The following is a 13,838-nucleotide window of genomic DNA, read 5'->3' as shown; positions in this document are numbered from 1 at the left end:
TTGTCTTTGCTGATCCCTCTCATTCTTCACACTTCTTTTTGATCTTTCTCACTTGTAAGTCCTACCTTTAATTCTTAATGTAGCTGACTGTCCTCATCCTTCAGCTCTCAATTAATATATCATCCCAGAGGAGAGTCTTTGGTCATTGTTTTAGTTGGCTTTTTTGCTACTGTGATCAAAACTCCTGAGTAGAAAAATTTTAAAGTAGGAAAAGTTTACTTGGGTACTCAGGGTTTTAGAGGTCCATGCACAGCTGGCTCCATTGCTCTGGGCTCAAAGTGAGACACGAGATCATGGTGGAAGAGTGTGGCAGAGGAATGTGGCTCATGACATGGCATTGGGAGGCAGAGACACTCTACTTGCCAGGGACAAAATATACACACCAAAGGCAGGCTTCCAGTGACCTAACTCCTCCAGCCACACTCTTCCTGCCTACTGCTAATACCAAGTTAATCCCTGTCAGGGGATTAATTTACTGACCATAACTCATAAGTCAATCATTTTACCTTTAAACCTTCTTGTATTGTCTCACATGAGCTTTTGGGGGATACCTAGTATTTAAACCATAACAGTTATCCTTTCCTAAAGTATCCCACTATACTAATCATATCACCATATTTATTTCCTTTATGGTTCCTCCTCAACACAAAATTATCTTTTTAATTGTTTGTTTCTTCTTTATGAAGTATAGGTTTCATCAAGGCAGGGACCTTGTTTCTTGCTTATTGTTTTATTGTTTCTATTACTGTATGATACTAGTAAATGTTCAGTAACTAAAATTTATATTAAATGATCAGATATTGACTGAAACATCCTTAATGTTCAGATTTTATTCAGTAGTAGTCTTCATGATGAGGTATAAACTAAACTAGGTGTTCTCTTAGATTTCACAGTAATATAATGTTACTTGCCTATGATTTTTCTTCCTAGGTTATGTATATATTTGAAATACACAGACATTGTAATGGTTCCACTAAGGAATACAAAAATTAAAAAAATATTCTTTTTATGAACTGGTATAATGGAAAATGGATAGTTTTGTTTATTAGATTATATTTTGCATTTAATATTTCTATTCCAAGATTGAAACAACTTTTAACATATGATGTAATGTTTGTTCTTCACCATATTTCCGTGAAATATTATCTTCATTCCAGATGAAGAATTAACAACTTTCTAGAAAATTGTGGTAATTTATGGGTCATGTGATTACAATGTAGTAGTTTAGAAACTATTAAGATTTATATACCTTACTGCCATGTATATCTAAAAATACAACGAAAAATCCTCTATATCCCTCTTGGGGTGTGGGTGTGGGGGGGGAGGAACTGGTAGATTTCATTCTGCCCATTACCATATTCCTCTATCAGGATAAGTTTCACCTTTTTCCCAAGCTTCAATCTCAGAATGAAAAATTTGACTTGAACCTTAGCATTTACTATCCTTTTAAGGGCAGAGCAGTTTCATTCCCAGTTTCCAAAGTCTAAAAATTGCTTGTTTTAGCTGTGGGGGAGGCAACTGAGTTATATTTAACTTTAGCATTTGGGAATGGAGTTAGACTAGACTTGGCAGGTTTGACTCCAAGTCATTTTCATTGAACTTTTTAGACCTATAATTGTTATATATTGATTGATATGTCAGTAAATAAACCAAACATATTTACTGTTTTTCACAGTATCTTTACACCTTTTAATGTTAAGAAAGAGTATGTTTGTGTGTTTATGTGCATGTTTGGGGTAGTACAGGAGTTGAGCAAGTAGAGTTTTCAGTTTGAGTCCTTAAACTTATTCATCTGTGATAGTGCTTTGATCAGTAACTTTTTATTTGGTTTATAAATATTTGTGTTTAATATAGACAAAAAACCCTATAGGATAATTTGGATATAAAAACATTGGAATTCTGTTAACTTATAAATGGAAATGGGGGCACATATAGGTAAGTACAACAAAGTCTATACAAACCAGAATATTTTAAGTGTAATCGGAACACAAAGTAAGATTGAAAAAATCTTGATTGGAAAAGTTTGGGAGGAACTTGTGGAGAAAGTGGAATTTATGAAGCCTTATCAAAAACTACCTTGTTTTTCTAAGAGGAAATAATAATTTTGGCACAGAGGTAAGAAAATGTATAAAGTATGGTATGATTGAAACTAAATGAGAAGATGGTGTGCAACAATGTTGGGTTGTAGGTTAGGGTCAGATTGTAGAAGATTGAAATAATTCTAAGGGGGTTATGGATTTTATTTTGTAAACAGTAGGGAGTGATAAACAGTTGTTAGAAAAGAATAATAATGAGATCCCAGGGCCTGAGGAGATTTACTCAAATTACCTTTAAAAAATTAAATTTGTTGCATTTTGTCTAAGTTCTATGTTAAATTCCTTGAATGTAACATGGACTTATCTAATACTAATATCCTTGTGTCAGTAAAAATACAGAGGAACATTTGTACATTATGGGGATTGTTGCTTGTTTAATCTCAATTGAGTTGTGGAATATTTGGCTAGACGGTACTGGTGAGAAGCTGAGACCCAGAGAACTCAATAACTTATTCAATAGTATACAGCTCTTAGTATCAGAATTTGGATCTAGGACTCAACCCTTTTGCTGTTTAGTCATTGCTTCTTCTTTTTCTTTCCTTTTTAAAAAACTTGTTCTAGTTAGTTATACGTGACAGTAAAATGCATTTTGATGCATTGTGCACAAATAGAGCACAACTCCTCTCTCCTCTGAACATGGTGCAGAGTCGCACTGGTAGTATAATCATACACGTATATAGCATAATAATGTCCATCTCATTCCACCATCTTTCCCATTCCCATGCCGCCTCTTCCCTCACTCCCCTCTGCATAATCCAAAGTTCTTTCATTCTCTGCCCCCCTCCATTATGGATTAGCATCTGCTTATCAAGAGAAAACATTTGGCCTTTGGTTTTTTGGTATTGGGTTATTTCACTTAGCATGATATTCTCCAGCTCCATCCATTTACCTGCAAATGCCATAATTTCATTCTTCTGTAAGACTGAGTAATATTCCATTGTGTATATGTATCACATTTTCCTTATCCATTAATCTGTTGAAGGGCATCTAGGTTGATTCCATAGTTTAGCTATTTGTCTGTTGAACTGCTATAAACATTGATGTGACTGTATCACTGTAGTATGCTGATATTAGGCCTTTGGGTATAAACTGAGGAGTGGGGTAACTGGGTCAAATGGTGGTTCCATTGCAAGTTTTCTGAGGAATCTCCATGCTGCTTTCCATAGTGGTTGCACCAATTTGCAGTCCCACTAGAAGTGTATGAGTGTATCTTTTCCCTCACATCTTCAGCAACACTTACTATTGCTTATATTCTTGATAAGTACCATTCTAACTGGAGTGAGATGAAATCTCAGAGTAGTTTAGATTTGCATTTCTCTATTGCTAGAGATGATGAACATTTTTTTCATGTTTGTTGATTGATTGTATTTCTTCTTCTGCCAGATGTCTGTTCAGTTCCTTAACCCATTTATTGACTGGTTTATTTGTTTTTTTGGTGTTAGGTTTTTTGAACTCTTTGTATATCTTCAAGATTAATGCTCTATCTGACTTGCATTTGGCAAAGATTTTCTTCCATTCTGTAGGCTCTCTCTTTGCATTATTGATTGTTTCCTTTGCAGAGAAAAAGTGTTTTAGTTTGATTCCATTCCATTTATTTATTCTTATTTTTTCTCCTTGCGCTTTAGGAGTCTTCTTAAGGAAGTCAGTTCCTAAGCTGACATGTGGAGATTTGGGCCTACTTTTTCTTCTATTAGGTGCAGGGTCTCTGTTCTGGTGCCTGAGTCCATGATCCACTTTGAGTTGATTTTCATGCAAAGTGAGAGACAGAGGTTTAATTTCATTTTGTTACATATGGATTTCCAGTTTTCCCAGCACCATTTGTTGAACAGGCTATCTTTTCTCCAATGTATGTTTTTGGCAACTTTCTCTAGCATGAGACAATCGTATCTATGTGGGTTTGTCTCTGTGTCTACTATTTTGTATCATTGGTCCTCATGTCTATTTTGGTGCCAATACCATGCTGTTTTTGTTGCTGTTGCTCTATAGTGTAGTTTAAGGTCTGGTAGTGTAATGCCTCCTGTTTCACTCTTCTTGCTAAGGATTTCTTTGGCGATTCTGGGTGCTCTTATTTTTCCAAATGAATTTCATGATTGCTTTTTCTATTTCTATAAAGAATGTCATTGGGATTTTAATAGGAATTGCATTAAATCTGTATAACACTTTTGGTAGTATGGACATTCTGACATTAATTTTGCCTATCCAAGAGTTTGGGAGTTCTTCCCATGTTCTAAGGTCTTCTTCAATTTCTTTCTTTAGTGTTCTGTAGTTTTCATTGTAGAGGTGTTTCACCTCTTTTGTAATGTTGATTCCCAAGTTTTTTTTTTTTTTTTTTTTTTTTTTGAGGCTATTTTGAATGGGGCAATTTTTCTAATTTCTTTTGCAGTGGTGTATAGAAATGCATTTGATTTATGGATATTGATTTTATATCCTTCTGCTTTGGTGAATTCATTTATTAGTTCTAGAAGTTTTCTGGTGGAATTTTTTGGATCTTCTAAATGTAGAATAGAAAAGGAGGGAACCCTTCCAAACTCATTCTATGAAGCTAGTACCACCCTGATACTAAAACCAGACACATCAAGGAAAGAAAACTTCAGACCAATATCCCTGATGAGCATAGACACAAAAATTCTCAATAAAATTCTGGCAAATTGTATACAAAAACATATTAAAAAGATAGTGCACCACAGTCCATTGGGGTTCATCCCAGGGATGCAAGGTTGGTTTGACATACAGAAATCAATAAACATAATTCACCACATTAATAGACTTAAAGACAAGAATCATATCATCTCAATAGATGCAGAAAAAGTATTTGACAAAATATAGCACCTCTTCATGTTCAAACACTAGAGAACTAGGGCTAGTAGGAACATACGTTAACATCTAAAAGCTATCTATGCTAAGCCCAAGGCCAGCATCATTCTAAATGGAGAAAAATTGAAAGCAGTGCCCCTCAAAACTGGAGACAGGGATGCCCTCTTTCATCACTTCTATTCAACATAGTCCTTCAAGCTCTATCAGTCCAACAGATGAAAGAAATTAAAGGGATAGGAACAAGAAAAGAATAACTGATATTGATATAACTAAGTGATATTTAGTAAATATCACTATTTACTAAAGATACCATTCTATATTTTGTCATTGCTTTTTCTCTCCTCCGCTCTCTCTATTGCATATTATAGAGTACTACAGAGGAAGAGTGATGCCCCCTATTTTCTTCAAGGGTGTTTACATATTACTTAGCATGTGCAAGGACTCTGGGTTTGAGCCCCAATACTGCGTGGGGAGAAAAAAAGTGTTTACATATGATCAAGTGACCTCTTTGGCTATGTGTTTTTGCATTTTTAGTTAAATGAAAGATTTACTAGTTTAGTTAAGTACTGAAAGACATCAGGCTGCAGCAGTTTTTATTCCAAATGTGTACTTGTAAAGGAAGCTTCATCTTGGAGGAAGTAAGGATGAGTGGAGAAAAGAATAATGGGAGTGGGTGGGAATAAATTGTTTTCTGAGGTTAGTGATAGTCATGGTGGAACAAATAAATTTTTTTCAGAATGAGGGGAGTACATTGTAGGATTATATAGTATATGGTAGAGTAAGTTTTGGTAACATCAGGCATAGTTAAAAACCTGACAATTTTTTTTTTTACTAGATCTGCACAAAGAATACTCTTGGGCATTATTATATTCGATAAAGTCTAGAAAGGCAGACTTCATATATTATTTTTTTCTATAGTCATCTTTTCCCTCCAGTCTGGTCTTTGGCATCGTAAATTCATTATGTGTGGAAATTTACATAGTAAGGAGTAAATTCAGATATTTTGATAGGTATGATGATTAAATTAGTATAAGGGAGAGAATTAGCTCGAATAACTGTCCACAGCAAGATTTAAATATTATGCCTACAGTTAGCCTTATGGTTTTAGAGTTGGATCATTACCATATTGTAACATACATCTTTATATCAGATCAGTTCATAAAGACTTGGATTCTGACTCAAGTTACTCAATAAAACTTTTTTTATGATGCATTTCCCTCAGTATATTCACTTTAATGTCGTAATTTAATGTTAAAACAATTGTATAACATGAAGTATCCTGACAGATTTGACAATAGAGACTATAAAGCTATATATTCCTGTACTGTCATTGAATCAAAGAAATTGGAAAGGCTTTAGAAGTAATCTTCATATCCACAGAATCGTTTGTATATCAATTTTTATTTATACTCATGTAAAATTATTTTTATTTAATGTTTACTTATGATATTTGGGTGACTGCATGTGCTTTGTCAGATGTCTGATTCAGAAACCTATCTTAGCATGCTGTAAAACCTGTTTTAAAAATAGGTATGAGCCACTCACTGTCACTAAAAAGTTGTTGACACAATGGAAAAACTATTAAATAAGTTTGCAGAGCATATCATTACTGAGGAAAGGGGTTTTTAAATCAGAAAATTGAATTTTTGTTAATGTAGACCCATAATTAAAAAAACACAGGACACTTTTTATACCTAGATATTGTTAGATCTTTGAAACTTATTTTTGAATGCAAGTTGGTGTAAACTAAAATGTATTTTAAAAATTGGCTTTTTTTCAAATTGTTTTATTTTGAGGCAGGCAATATTTTTTTTCATTTTTATTGAAGATTTTTCTTTTTTTTTTGTTTTAATACTATTGTTTATAGATGATCTTTTAAATATGCCCCAAACATATTAAATATTTCATAAATTTAGTAGATTGGGTGATAAAAACCCCTTTTACATTTTTTATATGAAACGTAGATCTATATTCTTGGGGAATTAGGAGAGCAGATTCATATCTGGGTAGATAATCTGTAAATTTGTTTTCAATAAAGATCAGCTAAAGTGAAAGGAAGTAAATATTCTCATATTTTTGTACATTTATTGTAGTTTGTATGGCGGGGGAGGAGTTTATCAGTTTGGAAAGTGTACCCAGTTGTCTTGACAAATATACTGAGGGTATTATATTGTAATGAACCATCTAACAGAACCAGTAGGGCAAGTCTATAGAACAGAATGTGGTTAAAATGAGTGTATTTTCCCAAAGACTTCCAGCACAGAAAAACAAAAATGGGAGATTTTAAGTTGGTAAAGGAAAGCTTCCCTGTAAAACACTGGTGAGAGAAATGAAGATAGCTACACCTAACCAAGAAACTTCAGACGAGGTGAACTTTGAAATCTCTAAATAATTCACGTGTGTGTAGTTGAGAATTAACATTGTGATCTTATGATAATGAAGAAGCTATTTTTATTTTCAGTGTCAACAAAAACATAATTCCATGTATTTCCACTCTCACTTATTTTCCATGTTTTAAAAAAGAAATATAAATAATTCCTATGTTTATCTGGATTGGGGGATTTTTTAAATATAAAAACCAATCATTAAAATACTGATAATTGGGGAATTTTATGTTCTGGATTGTGGTAGGCATTGTATGTATATTATCTTACTTATTGGTCACAGAACTATATAAGAGATAAAGAATGTTTATTTCTATTTTGAAAGTGAAAGAAACTGAGGTTCAGAGAGATTCAGTGACTTCTTCAATATTACATAATGAATAATGGACCTGATAGACCTGATATTTGAATCGTAATCTTTTGGTTCTGTGACCCTCTTCTTTCCATTATATCAGGGTATTTGGCAGGAATTTCAAAACAGTTTGCTTAGCTTGGATTTGTTTTTTGTTTTTGTTTTGTTTTGTTTGTTTGTTTGAGTTTGCCAGGATTTGATCTGTTAAAGATGGAATCAATATTTTAGGAAAGGTAATACAATTATTTGGTCTATAATACTGTCAAAAATATAAGAAAAAATATAAGAAGTAAATTCTGCTTTAAATTTTAGGTGTTGATCATCTGACATTTGAACTTTTTTCTGTATGTAAGTAGCACCGGGGATTGAGGGTGTTCTACCCACTGAGCTAGACCCCAGCCCTTTTTATTTTGAGATAGGATCTTGCCAAAGTTGTTGAGGTTAGCCTTGAATTTGTGATCCTCCTACTTCAGCCTCTGGAATATCTGGGATTATTGGCATATAGCACGGAGCCTGGCCTGACATTTGAATTTGATAGTATACTTTTCATTATGCTTGAATCCTAGTATGTTAAGGAAGCATACGTGGTCCCAAGAATGGTATATAAAACCTGTGATATTATGGTTTACTGTGGCACACTATATAGTAGCATTTCTACAGTTGCGGATCTGAGTAGGCTCAGCAGGTCCCTCGTTCCCATGATTTGCCTGAGACCTTGTGTGGCTTTGGATGATCCAGCTTTTGCAATAAGTGGTAGGGCCAATATCTGCTTTTGAACCTGTTTTTAGCTTGCCCTTAACATCATACAAGAGGTGCCGTACATGCCAGTGTCATCTTATGACTAGAATAGTATTCTGGAGTTAACTGGAATCAGTTTGAAATTCTCTCTAGAGCTAAGGAACTATTGCATTTAGTACCCAGTACTGTTTTAGAAAAATACAAGAAAGATACTTTTGAGATGGTCTGTGGTAAATTTCTAAATATTAGCAAATCTTGTTATCTGGGAAGTCTTTAATGTTAATTATTCCTTTGTAAATAACTCTATATTGGCATAGTATTTAACATAGATTTTAAACTTATTTGGTTTAAATTTTCATTTTAGTTCAATTTTTTGATGACTATCAAGGAAAATTAAATATGATTATAAATATTGGCATCTTTATAAAACCATGCTTTAAAAATAACAGTAATTGCTAGTCCCTTGACAGAAACTATAGTAAAACTTACCTGTTACTGAGTGTATGAACTGATTTCTATTATAGGTGAATTTGTGAATGAAGAATTTCCAATTAATCCTGGGAAATTCTGAAACTTACTTCAAAGGTTTGTTTTTCTTAAAAACCAATTGAACCTATTTTTAAAGAACAGTGATGTACTATATTCATGTGCAAGAACCTTTTATTATGACAACTGATTTTTGTTTACTTAGGAGAAGCTGTTGCTAAAATAGTAATGAGGAAGGGTGTAATATAAGTATAGTCATACACCCCTTGCTCTGCAAGTAATCAGAGTGCTATGTATGCAAGTTGTTCAGACTTCTTTTGGAATGTGGAAGTAAAGTCATTTGCATGTTCTTCTCTCTTGTACAGCTTAAAATGACGAATGTGTAATTTCAGTGGAATAAATGGCGTCCAAAGTCACAGATGCTATAGTCTGGTATCAAAAGAAGGTAAGTTGATAGTTAAATCTTTTAACCTTTTAATTGCTTTTATTAAAAAAATTCACGTTTATTTTATGCTATAGATTTTATATCAAATATTACCTAAAATAATGACCAAATAGATTTTAGGATTTTGAATGGAAGGGGTAGATTGTTTTGGTTTTCCTTGTACTTATTTTACTTCTAAATAAATTAGAAAGATGATGCCTAAAAATATTTTTCTCCATATTTTACTCCACATTATCAAAGTAGCTTGACTAATTACTATCAGTTCAATATAACCCAAATCTCCAGGATTATGCATATAATTAGAATTATATAAAAGCATTAAAATATCTCTTGTTTTAATATTTTCAGGAGAAAGCTAGGATAGAACTATTACAATTTTAGTATTATTTTATGTCAAGAGAGATTTTAGTTTTCAGTATGTGTTCACTGTAAATTATAGTCAGCAGCTGAATTTTTTCAGTAAAATAAGCTATTTGAGGTTTGTATTTTCTAAACTGAAGTTTTAAAGTGTTTATTTTAATGCTTCAGAATTAGTTGCTGTAATTACTTAATGAACTGTGTCATTCAAAATAAGTTTATCAATGTAATGTTTTATTTATAAAGTCCAAAAGAAAAATGGACCTCTTTTGAAAATACAGTAGTTGAAAAGTAGACTCTTTACTTTCCTTAAAATGTATGCTGTTTTCCGTTATATCTTAAGATTTTTAATAGTGTAGTGAATTATATTTGTTTCCATATCTTAAAACCTTTTGATGGGTTATTCCAGATTCCTGTTAGCAAAATATAATTTTACATTTAAATCTTTTTCCCTGAGGGAAAATCAGACAATTTTTAAATTTAGGTGAATTGAAAGTAAGTGGTAATGAAAACATTTTAAAGATTAGACAAACCTAAGAATACAGTCTATCTTTGGATATGTTATCAATACTTTCAATTAAGTAAGTTCATGTAAGTACTAAATTGAAAGTATTATTTCTGACATATAATTAATTTAGTCTTTTGTGGTTCTGTATTGATGTCATGTCTACTTTTAAATTTCCAGTCAGTTTGCTTAGCTAGCTAAAGAGGTAAATAAGAGAAATAAGTATTAAAATTTTCATATATATCTTTGAGTTTTTCTCTTTCTTAATTTCTACTTGTGGAAGTAATGTTTTTAAAAACATTTTCTCTATCTGCTTTTTATGTTAAACATTTAAAACTTTATTGAAGATCATTTATAGAACATACTTGTCTAGCTGACATTTCTTGGGTTTGGAGGGTTTGAAATATTATACTCACATATAGTTAGCACAGTAAAGCCTCTCTTATTCGAGAGTCATTTATCTAGCAGCTTTGGATACATGCATCCAAAAACTTTTCCAGAGCAATCATAACAAATGTTACAAAATAAACCAGCAAATATGCTCACATGTTTAGGTAATTACCAGAATCATTAACTAGACTTCATCTGATCTGTTTTTTTCTTTTGCTTTTAGATTTGTTTTTCTTGAAGAAATACACATGAATGCTTTGAAAGATTATTATTTCAAGGCTTATTGAACAAGAACAACAAAGAGAGAGAGAGAGAGAGAGAGAGAGAGAGAGAGAGAGAGAGAGAGAGAGAGAGAGAGAGAGAGAGAGAAATAACAGGCCCCAGTACTATAGTACCTTTCCCTGTGCTTGCCAGCCTCTGATTTCTGTTCCCCAGGAGCTATCGTTTTAAGTTCCTTATAGCTCAGTGTTTCTCAAACCAAAATCCTTTCACTCCTCATTCTTAGTAGGGGATTGAGGAGAGGGAGTGGGGGAATATATGGGGCATAATATTTTGGTTTTCATAATTACTTTTGGTGGGGAAATATTGGCATTTGTGGCTAGTGTTCAGATGCTAAATAAAAGTCATGCAGTTTCCCAAATTAGGGTCTGTAACCAAATTGGGCCTAGCTAGTAACTATTTTAGGTTTTTAAGTCTGTAAACACTTTGTTACAAATAGTCAACTCTACCATTTTAGCACAAAATCTGCCACAGACATATGTAAAATGAATCACATGGCTGTCTTCTCATAAAACTTAACTTACAGAAACAGACAAAAGAGCTAGATTTCCTTAGTTGCTGACTTCTGCTCTGACAGTCCCTTGTAACAAAGAATTGTGCAAAATGCAATAGTGTCCTATCGAATAACATTGATGGTTTTTATTGCATTTATATTTTTAAACATGCCTACCTTGTTTTTTATTGGTTATTTCATTGTAGATTTTACTTGTTGATTTCTTTCTGATCTTTTGATAAGGATTTAGCTTTTTAAAATAAACTGCCTCAAAAGCTACCTCCTCCTCCTATCCTCTCAGTGACTAAAAAGTTTGGTTAAATCAGTGTTCACTGCTTACATTATTATGTTTGTGTGTGTATCATTTATAACTGTATTCTGTAATTATTGTGATAATATATTCAGTCTGCTACCTTTTTTTGGCTTGATTGTTTTGAATTCTCACATTCAGGTATTTTTTCAGTTCTTTTTCTCCTTTCTTGGGAACAATCCTCCTAGAATTGTCTTTCCTCCTGTGTTCTACTGGATGAATTGTTCTCACATCTTGCTTAATGTTTTCTGTCTTGGTGTTTTCTTTTGTCATTAGCCTGAGAAGTCCCCTTATTGCTCTTAGGTTATATAGATTATTTTTCTCTCAAGCTTATTAAAAATTCTTTTAACCATATTTATGCTTCAGTGAAAAGAAAGCTTAAACCTGGAACTGACTTTTTAACCTTAGACAAATAACTCTATTTCTTTGAACTTCATTTTCCACTTGCGTACATTGACTAGATAATGGCCTTAACCTCTTTTCAATCATGGATCCTTTTGAAATTGTGATGAAAGCTGAGGACCTCATTTTTAGCAAAATATATATGATGTTCACACACACAAATTGTCACCTCTGACTTGGAATCTAGGTTAAGATGTCCTGGATTAGAATATTTAAAAAGTTTAATGTTCTTTACTTTTGTGACCATCACCATTCAGTAGTACCGATCCTATATTGGGTAGTATCACTATAAATAAAACTGAAAAAATAGTCATCTTCATTTCCTTGAACTTTTGTTTGACTCTAGAGTTGCCTTTCTCTACTGGAAAATGTTGACATTTTCATATTTTTCTTTTGAGTACTGATTACTAGTTAGTCCCAAAAGCCATTATTTACAGACTGTTTTGAACAAAGAACTCTGATAACAGATGTGAAATTTCCAGAATAAAATAAAAACAAATTATTTTAATTTATAAATATATGTTAGCCAGGCATGGTGGCACATACCTGCTAATCCCAGTGACTCAGGAGGCTGAGTCAGGAGAATCACAAGTTTGAGGCCAGCCTGAGCAACTTAGCAAGGCCCTAAGCAACTTAGCAAGAGCCTGTCTCAAATTATGTGTGTGTGTATAAAGTAAAATAATCAATATAAAAAATAAAATATATATAGTATATAGAAATTCAATTTAAGTATCAGGTATTTTTAATAAATTGCTTTGTGCGTGGTTTGAGATTTCTGAAGGCTCTTAACTAATTTAAACTTAATGTTGTACTATTATAAGTCATCATAATCATGAATAATTTGGAGGTTCCTATTGTTACAAAGTAATTTTCAGTTATTGGAGGAATATTCATGTGACAAGGATGGTAACAGGAGAAATTAGATTGTTTTTGGTTAATGGGCTGTTGAGTGTTTTTTATATCAAAATACTCTGTTTTTATATTTCTTGTTTATCATTTCTTTCTTTTCTTTTTTGGGGAGTGGGTTCTGGGAATGAATTCCAGGGGTGCTTCAGCTGTGAGCTACATTCCTACTTTTGTTTTTATTTTGAGACAGGGTCTTGCTAAGTTGTTTAGGGCCTTGCTAAGTTTCTGAGGCTGGCTTTGAATTCGTTATCCTCCTCTCTCAACTTCCCTAGCCACTGGGATTACAGTCGAGATAATCTGAGGGAAAAACTGTCTCATATCTTCTCCTGGTTTCTGGTGAGCAATCCTTGGTTTGTCATCATTGTAGGTGCATTCTTCCAATCTCTGCCTCCATCTTCACATTATCTTCTTCACTCTGTTTCTATGGCCTTTCCTCTTCTTATAATGACAGCACTCATTGGATTTAGGGTTCGTCCAAGATAAGATCTCTTTTGAAATCCTTAATTACATCTGCAAAGAGCCTATTTCCAAATAAGATAATGTTCTGAGATTGTAGCAGTCCCTCTTCAATATGCTTCTGAAGGATATAGCTAAAGCCATACATTGTCATCAGTGAATTCCTTGTGGAATTGTTTAGCTTTATTTCTTCTGTATAGTTCTGTCCCATACAACCAGCATAGAATTGAGCAAGAAAAGATGAGGATACTAAATATTTTCTTCATTTTCTTAGAAGTTAAGATTGTCAATCATTTGGCCCCTTATATATAAAGTGTTAAGGGATGTTTGTGCTGAATTAAGTTTTGTGTTTCCAGTTATTATTAAGTACATAAATATTTGGAATCATTATCTAAAATCTATTATGACATTTGCTGTTTTACTTA

At 32.9% G+C, this 13,838-nt stretch overlaps 1 protein-coding gene across 1 annotated transcript in view; it reads left to right on the top strand.

The window, feature by feature from the left end:
- Nucleotides 1–13,838, top strand: part of PHTF2 (putative homeodomain transcription factor 2) — a 162,586-nt gene that overhangs the window by 33,368 nt on the left and 115,380 nt on the right. The window contains 1 exon segment of the mRNA XM_079150254.1: nucleotides 9,236–9,315. Coding sequence (XP_079006380.1) covers nucleotides 9,271–9,315 — 45 coding nt within the window. The 5' untranslated portion in view covers nucleotides 9,236–9,270.

This window comes from Sciurus vulgaris (genome assembly GCF_902686455.1).
Source record: "Sciurus vulgaris genome assembly, chromosome: 8".
Lineage (NCBI taxonomy): Eukaryota > Metazoa > Chordata > Mammalia > Rodentia > Sciuridae > Sciurus > Sciurus vulgaris.
This window is presented reverse-complemented; position numbering and strand designations above follow the sequence as displayed.